General features: G+C 35.7%; 2 protein-coding genes across 2 annotated transcripts in view; one reads left to right on the plus strand and one right to left on the minus strand.

Moving 5' to 3' along the window:
• Liprin-alpha (PTPRF interacting protein alpha) overlaps positions 1-4723 on the minus strand; it is a 44169-nt gene extending 39446 nt beyond the window's left edge. Inside the window, exon 1 of the mRNA XM_066294610.1 lies at positions 4194-4723. Coding sequence (XP_066150707.1) covers positions 4194-4442 — 249 coding nt within the window. The 5' untranslated portion in view covers positions 4443-4723. The remainder of the gene's footprint in view (positions 1-4193) is intronic.
• Positions 4724-5004: 281 nt separating this feature from the next.
• On the plus strand, positions 5005-7322 carry fsd (fates-shifted). The gene is made up of 5 exons (XM_066294530.1): positions 5005-5209; positions 6060-6203; positions 6253-6478; positions 6529-6944; positions 7026-7322. Exons 1-5 carry the CDS (start codon positions 5167-5169, stop codon positions 7241-7243), a joined length of 1047 nt encoding a protein of 348 aa, XP_066150627.1. The 5' UTR covers positions 5005-5166; the 3' UTR covers positions 7244-7322.
• Positions 7323-9383: the final 2061 nt, after the last annotated feature.

A 9383-nucleotide genomic window follows, 5' to 3' on the forward strand; every position in this document is an offset into this window, starting at 1 on the left:
TTCGACTAAATGCAAGAGAGTAGTCTGGGAATCCGTGTAATTAAAATTCGATTTGAGCACATTATGCTTTACATGCTTCACCAAACCCACCACTATTACTTCTGCATTACAATGGCAACGTAATTGCTTAATAATAAGCCCGAATATCTGAATTCCTTGATCCCATTTGTTAACTTCATTTGGATCAAAAAGGCCAAAATATCAAGTAAAAATCGTGAAGGGAAAAATCAACACACCAAAATTTCAACAGTCTTCTTTGTTCAGTTAGTAAAAAATACTGGTCTTTGACTACCACTAATTATCCAAAATTGGTATAGTAATAAACCATTATTTGCTGCTAGTGATGGGGCATGCAGGCCTGGCTTGAGCGGATAAAGAAGTGGGTTTCTAAACAATTTAAGCCAATGTCAAAAGAATCGTCAAACGATTATACACTGCCCAAATGAATCTAAGGAATAAGTGTAAGTTGGCTATAATCTTAAATTCATGCGGCTCTAAATAACCCCTCCAGCTCATTTAATTTTTTTCTTCAAGACATCGCCGATTTTTTTCATTTGAAACATGGGTCAAGTGACACCTCTAATTAAAGGTCTTTCAAAACTACATTCTTTTGTGTAGTGCGATTCAAAATCTATTGATTAGTATTTGAGAAAAACAGGCATAAATTTGGTAAAAAATGCAATACAAACTCAATTAAATAGTATGTGACCAACGAGAAAACCCGTTTGTTGATAGGAAACTAGTTTGTTTTCCATTTTGGTACACGCAAACAGTCTTTGGGTTTAAAAAAAAATCATTTAAAAAAAAACATGAAAACATCCAAAAACTGTTGTGGACAGAAAATCGAAAACAAACCAATTTCTTATCAACAAACAAGTTTTTTCATCGCTTACGTACTAATTAACAGAGTTTCAATTTCATTTTTTACCAAATTCATATCGGTTTTTCTTAGAAACTAAACGATAGATTATGAATCGCAACACACCTAAAAATGCAGTTATGAAAGACCTTCAATTTGAGCCGTCACTTGATCCATGTTTCAATTTTAAAAAATCGGCGATTTTGGACTACCAGTGACGTAAATATATAAGAGAAAAAATTTCGGAAGATAGTATTTTCTGTCTTATTTAATGCTGCTTTTGAATTTAAAAAGATGTTTAAAAATTAAAAAGGGGCAGGGGAAGGGGGGGGGGGGGAATGTAGAATTTCGTGCCGCACAGTATATATAAGACTATTAATTTACATAAATTTTCTTCAATACCTCGAGCTACCACCACGAGCATTAATTCGAGCATGGCAACATCTTGGCACACTCAAAATGACCCGATCTATAGCATCTCGTAGTAAAAGTTGCCTTTTCTCCCTGAGGATGTTCTGAAGAGCTAAACTGCCATCAACACGCGCAGAGAGAGGATTGACTTGCCTTTGCAGCATGTCCCATACGTGCTCTATGGAGTTGAAGTCGGGTGATTGTGGTGGCCGTTTGATAAGAGTTACATTGTTGTTCCTGGCCCAACGCGTAGCAGCCTGGCTAACATGTGGACGAGCATTATCTTGCATATAGGAGTTCTGGGTCAGCAACATATGCAGAACGAAGGGCAACAAATTTGAACACATAATCTTATGTCGCAATTGGTTCAGCGTTTATGGCAAACGAGCTCGGTTCGATTGTGCAATGTAATAGCACCGCGTACTGTGATCGAACCTCCTCAATAATTATGACTTCCTGAAAATGCCTCTCTCGTTCTAACCGTTGTATTTCATGCCAAACGCGTTGCTTTCGTGTATCAGATCGAAATCTAAACCGAGACTCATCCAAGAATAACACGTTGACCCATTCTCCAATATGAGGACTTTTTAACAATAAACTTTATTCCCTCGATTATGTTGAGCAGTGTAATGATCAGAGCTAGCGTTTGCGATGAGTGGGTGCAAGAGTAAATGCGGATATTATGAAGAAACCCATCATCTTTGTGGATATCTAAGACTTATTACATAATATAAAAAAATTACTTTGTGGTCTAGACAGGGCCGGCCTTAACAGGTCTGGCCATTGGACGAAATTTTAAATTACTGCAGCTACCCCTCAAGAAAAATTGTCGCCTTATCCCCCCGCCCGGTACTGGGTGTATAGGATCTGGACTCATTAGTATTCTGATGATTGAGCAAAATCTAAATATCAGAAATTAATTTATCAAGAGAAGCCAGTATGCAAGAGGAGCAACCATGGAACACTCAGAGTTTCTGCTGATGACCAACATATAATATCAATGAAACCCCCAAACCATGTAAATTTCCAGCTCTGACAAAGGAGTGTAGGATCTTACTAGACTGGTTCTCTGTATTTATTGAGATACTGAACATGTGTCTTTTATCAAGCGTTACCTAACTGTATATATTAAAGTAGGCGACAAAATGTATGGATCTAGAGTTACATTTGCATTGATTATGCTGGCTGAATATGTACACAATTCATGTCCCAAATTTACGTATTCGTTATTGAATAATAGAAGACTAGGATGCTGGACTATGCCAGGTACCTTAATGTTTGCATGCAGGGCCGGCCTTACCAAGTCTGGCACTGAGCGAAATTTTTTTATCACTACCCACCAGACCCCCCCCCCCCAAAAAAAAACACTGACCAAGAAATTCCGTTGCCATTCCTGGTCTGCCGCCCAAACTCATCCCCGCCTCTTTTTTTTTAAATTGTAAAGGAAAAGACACACATAAAAAGTAGAGGCTAGTGACCAACAATAGCGCCCTTAGGGGCTCAACCAACCCACCCTTCTACATCACCACAAAATCGTTAAATAATTTCCATAAAAAAAAAAATGTTAGTACCAAAAGCATGATTTTCCCAAAAAGACAGTTATCAGCAGAATTGTAGCTAAACCATTTGTCTCCAAATGATACATGCATATTCAACATATTTCGTGATATATTCCTTGCCTACTTTCAAAAACAATATTAAAAATCAATATGATAATGAGACCGGCACCTCCCTGGCTCTTTCAAGTTTATCAGGGAGTTTGCTAGTGCATAAGACTCATTAACAATGTGTACCAGCATCTCACCAATGAGAGAAAAATTTAATATATATATATATATAGACTTTTAGAATATTTTGTTCATTTTGATGTATTACCTCTCACCTACACCACATGAATACTTAATCTGAGGCTATTAAGGAAACTACCATACAAGGGAAAGGTGTTTATAGTGGCTACTCTTAATATGCTCTGTGACATGTAATCTCCTCAAAGTACATCTGCATATGAAATAACTTTCATCCACGCGGGAGAAATGGAACAAGAAATGGAACTAGGATGGGCATATGTTACTAGATGCAGACCAATGCTGGTGTAACTCGGGGTTTAACTCTTAGATGACCCAATCAAAAAATTACTTTTGCTATACATATGAAGCTCAGAACTAGCAGTAGATAACTGTTGATTTTTTTTGTACCCTCAAACTCTGCTGAAATGTGTCGAAGTACCTTGACTATGTACAGTAAAATACCTCAACAATCTACCTTGCAGTTAGGTGCTAAAGTTTACCTCCTTTTATGCCATTATTTTTGACAAATTGAAATGTGATGAATTTATGTCTGGAGCTCTCGGGATACAATTATGCAACTGTATGTTGTCATTAAGGCATAAATTCATGGAGTTTTGGCCCCTTTAGGGTTCGATACTCAAGAAACATGAAATGCTCAAGAACTGAGGAGATTAAGTTAATGGATGATCATTAAAAAATACTTGAAATATCTGAGGCATGTCTGGAGTCTATTCATCTGTTAGTCAGATGTTTGATGACAAATAGTAAATTGCTTAATCAAGGATCTATATTTATGTTTAAATTTTAATAATCTGTTATTTCCTCATGTAGGTACTTAAGTATAACTCAAAAATGTGGCTGTTCTGGTAACCAAGGAAACATCATGATAAGGAGAGAGATGACTAAATGAAGTATTGCCCATTGGTCAAAGGAAGACCATGGGATAACTCCACTTTGGGGATAAGGAGGTCTCTGACATTACGATGAAAGTGGCTATGAGTGAAAATAGGTCTTCTGTTAAGGTTTTTGTGGAATTCTAGAGCGATCCGGCCTTAGGACCAAAGAAATTGTGAAAGAATCAATAATGGGCCTAAAAGTAAAAAGCGGCGTTGAACCCGCGCCTGTCAGAGCCTTACCTGTGGCAAATTTGCTGCTATTTGTCTCTGGAGAGAGTCCCGTTCCTTTTCGACTTCCGTCAATTTTATTTCGGTCTCCCCAAGACGCTCCTGTGTCTCCCGCAAACTGTCCATCAACTTGTCTCTTTCGTCAAGCATTGACACCATTAGCTGCTCGAAATTTGCATCCTCGCCGGAAAACTGCGAACTCCTCTGGCTAATGCTGTCCTCCGATATTGTCGGCATCACGTCGCACATCATATTCCACATTTTTCCCGTTTATATTCGCACGATTTCAGACGGAAATGCAATTAGAAACGTACCCCTTTAGCCCCCGGATTTAAATGTCCGATACTCGCTGGCGAAACGACAGTCGTACGCACTGAGACCGGGCTTCATACTCGCACGAACACGTTGTCATTAAGTGCTTATTTACAAATATACACATTAGCTCTTATTATTTACAACGACACACCTTTAAATTTTATTCCCATTATTTCTAACTACAATACACAAGAAGAAATTGATGATCGCTTGACAGCCATGAACGAGGTCCGACATGTCAAACAAGCCCATTTTCGGCCGATAACACAATATTCTGCACAGGACTTTCTGCTATCGTCTCACAGGGAGCGGTAGTATCATTTTACCTACAACCATCCTTTTATCAAATATTATTAAACGATTTTCAAAGTGTATTGAATTTAACCCACTATAAGACTAAATTCATTCCATTTTCAATTCTTTGAAGCAATTTCAAATATATATATTTTTTATTTTTAATATGTCAATCGGAGAACAACTAGGCAACAATGTTCTGCCTTCATCCGCTGATTTTGACAAGCGTTGTCAAAACATCGCCATGGCTGTGGACCTGGAATACCAAGTTTTCAAACTCTCGATGAAACTTTTAGTTAATAGTTGGTTTTTCTAATATGCCGCGCTTCTCCGAATTTATAATTTTTACCATAACAATCTCAGTTTTAAGTTCAACATGCCAAAGAAGTCAAAAAAGGGATATTTAAGGAGTTTTGGAGGTGAGAATTATATCTCTATTGCGAATCTTATTGGATTTTTTTATAGCTATCAGCACAAAACTACAAACATGTGGAAGTCCCTGCTAATTTACAAAGCATTGAGTATATTGATAAGGTTGAAAATTATTGAGCTGTACCAAAGCACATAGCGTTTTATGTGTGCTAATCCTCTTTACTTTCTTCAGTCTGTTCGAAAGCTCACCCCTGAATTTGTTATTAGAAAACACAACAAAGATAATGGATGCTCAGCTAAGATTATAATTAAGTTCATAATTTTACGTTATATTCAATGCAAATGATGAAATACTTGAAAGTATAGTGATCTCTGAAGAGGAAATCTCTAATAAATGTTGCGTCCATAAAGAGAAATATTTCCAAGGACTTCAATGAGGAGGGGACTTTAAGGGGTAGGACATAATAGCTTTTTCTCACTCAGCCTTTTCTAATCAACCTTTCTTGAATCTTCCCAAGTGGTGAGTTCTGATAGCCTAACCCCATGTAACTAGGAATAGGCTTTTTTGAATCTTATCACAGAGTGGTTAAACTAAACATTTGGGGTGGGCTAAGGGCCGTACGTCAATTTCAGTAGTAGAAAAACAGAAAATAAATTGAGATGGTCTTTGTGCTAGTATATTTATATATCTTTTTAGTAAATCAGTTTCAGTGTTTTTAGTCCATCTTCAGCCATCAAAATTAAAATGATATTAAGGTACTTAAAAGACAAACTAATTTCCAAATATAACAATATTTGTATAAATATGTATTTTCAATGTATGTATGTATGTATATATTTTAAAATATAACGATATAACAAATAAAACCATACTCATATAATTATATTTCTTTCCAGATATTACATTAAATGATTTTGCCAATTCCACAGTACCCAAACAGCGCATCAAAAAATCATCAAACAATGTAAATATAGCATTAAAGAATGAAGTGGAAAAAATTGAAAAAAGTTGGGATGACAAAGATGAAGATGACTTTGAAGGTTTGAATTATTATTCTCTTTAAAACATTTGTAGAAAAATTATTTTCAGGGACATTTGTCCCAGTAAACAATGACGATGGAACTACATCTTTTGTCATCCAGAAAGTGGAAAAGCGACGAAGGAAGAAAACTATTTCTTCTAGTGAGAGGAAAATAACTGGCAATGGCTATCCAATAGATATTTGGTTTTTAATATCAGAGTACATTAGACCTGAAGATGTGGGTACTTTTGCTGCAATTTGCCAGGCCTCTTTTGAAGTTGTCTGTAGTGCTAGGTAAGAATTTTAAAAATGTTTCTTCAAGTCCAACAATTTTCATCTAACAGATTCTGGTTTGGCCTATATCGGCGATACTATAAAAATGTACCTACCATGCCTGAAGCCCTCCAACCTGAGAGCTTAATTCGAAGATATGGTTTAAGAAAAAACGTAATCCGCGCCCTCTTTTACATGTACCCACCATTTGTGGAGAGAATCAAACCGATTACTACGTTCGAAGAGCATCCAGAATCATTGAAGAATTATGAGTGCCATGTGGTATGGCACACAACGAAAAATTCCAATTTTATTTATTTCTTTAAGATGAGAAGAAAGACTTTGAACTCGTTGTCACATTCCAAAGGAACGTCGAAAGTGCCGGATTTGCTTGAAATTTTAGACGACATTTCTGCTAATCCGGATGAGCATTGTCGATTATTGGAAGTCTCTTGTTTGCACTTTAATCCGGTGCAGCCAGTACTAGGTAAATATTGTTTTTCATTAAATTTTTTATTATAATCTCCAATTTTGAATATTTTCATAAATTCATACGTGTTTGCTTCAGGTCTTGTCCTAAAATCGGTCTCCTTAACGCTATCTTCATCCCCGAAATTTCGATACTACAGACTACAGTTAATATTTGCAACTACGGCCTCAAATCTACGAGGGGGCGCTGACAGTGTAACAGTAATTCTAGACCCGGTGATCAATATAAAAGTGCTGGATTGGTGGCACCCCCTGTATCCAGTCGGACGTGATATGGTTTTGCTTAATGAGGATTAATATGAAAGAAAAAGCTATTTCTGTGTTTTGTTCTTATTGGAAATATATTTTTTAAAACAAAATATAAGTTCTATATTAATTCTTGATACATTTTCCTTGAAAAAAATAGCTCAAAGAGCGTAATAATTACAATACAATTCTTGACAGGATGGAAAATGCAAAATGTTTTGCAGTACTTTATACATTCTCGTTTTTCCCAATGAGTAATTTCTTATATTACTAAAGCTGCAGTAAGTCCTTACACAATTTGAAAAATTACCACTAGTGTGTTAGATAAAATAAGTCAAGAATAATAGGACTCCATTAGAGAATATACACAGGGGGGAAGTAGTTTAAGAAACTCACTGCTGCTTAAATTTGTTTCTAAATGATGTTTGTCTTGGAACTAAGTATTATAAGAATACCACCTATTCCTGTATTTTATACTAAAGTCACTACAACATTTCGTAACATACTACTTGCGGTATTGAGTCAATTCAACTGAAAACAGAAGTTCAAAGTCCACTTTATGGCGAATTTGCAATAGCACTTAAATCATTAACCATGGCTCCCTTAAGGGTGATTGTACATTGGCAAATCCTCAATACTGGCCTAAATTATTACTCCCTACAGTCACAGAATTGGTCGTTACCAGGTTTAAAACAAGCATTGTGCATTTTTTTACCCAAAACCTGGTAAATATTTACCCGAAATCTTATCTCCTACACAATGTCAACTACAAATTTGAAGAATCCTCAATACGCGCCATAATATTTGCCATCCAGATTCCTAATTACAATGCGATTATTAATCCAAATTGAAGTAATATCGAGATTAATTAATTACATAACGATAAATAAAACGCTATCAAGATGGTACTGTATGTGACATAGTTCCATCGAAATTGGGACGGATAAACAATTAATTGCGCAGATGGCATACGCGTTATTGGCAATTTGTGGCGCACACGAAATTCATCTGGAATATTATTGAAAATAATTATTACAGATTTGTTTACATATATTCATTACAACTTTCAAGGACCAAAAACGTAAGATTTCAACTATAATATTTTATTCTCCTGAAGACGCGTTTATAACTCCGGGTTAAGTACATATTTGCTGTAGTTTATTAAATCCCACCCTGTGTCAGTTATAACTGTAATATTTGCGTAGAAATATTCTCACGTATACTATTAAACGTAATGAGTTATATAATATTCTCCAGGATGCAAAAAGTTGATTTGAGTATTTATTATTATACGAATTTTCCTCAGGGGCCATATTTCTTGAAGTTTGCGGGGATGGTGTTAATTATTCAACTGAACAGTATTCAGACAACGCACGGCAGTGCGTCTTATTAAAGATGAATATAAAAGAGGTTCTTATGCCGATGATAAATGTAGACAGTTAACAAAATAATACATACCCAATTTTTTAGATTAACAGTATATTAAACGTTAAACTAGCCCAAGTGGATATATAGAAAATAGCAAAATATTGTAGACATTGTCTACAGAAAATTGTACAATAATTTATGTTCATCCCTAGTTGTCTCATCACTAAAAACAGTTGCCTGCCATATTTTGACGTATAGCGTTGGTTCGCGCGAAGCGCAATTGAATCAAGTGTTTTAGATGTAAATTTAATTGAAAAATTATAAAATTCATTCCCTGGCGTCGGTATTTAATACGTTTTTAAGTAAGTTTGAGTTTTTCGTTGTGAAATCTGTTTAAGAAGCCTGAATTTTGTTTTTATTTGGAAAGGCATTTTGTCGGGTTGTCTCGACTGTTTCTGTGCGTTTGCAGGTAACGCTTTTGTACTTAAATAAATTGAGTTGTATCTAGGCAACTCAATATACATTATTGATGACTATAGTTAGATATTAAGACATTTTTCAGGAACATCGTAATTGTTTTGCGTACATGAAAAGTTTTGGTGATGAAACCTGTTTGAAAAAGCCCGAAATTCTGTTTCGAGTCTTTAGATGTGTCCTCAGCATTTTCTGTATGTTTGTGATGTACCTAAAACCCATTTTTGTTATGACTATTCGGGTTTCGCTTAGGCAACCCAACAATGCTTACTACGGGCTATTCAAATAATTTCCGCTTTAATGAATTATAGAAATCGGTACAATAATAGCAGAGGAATTCATGGCGAAT

The sequence above is a fragment of the Euwallacea fornicatus genome, chromosome 21, assembly GCF_040115645.1.
Source record: "Euwallacea fornicatus isolate EFF26 chromosome 21, ASM4011564v1, whole genome shotgun sequence".
Lineage (NCBI taxonomy): Eukaryota > Metazoa > Arthropoda > Insecta > Coleoptera > Curculionidae > Euwallacea > Euwallacea fornicatus.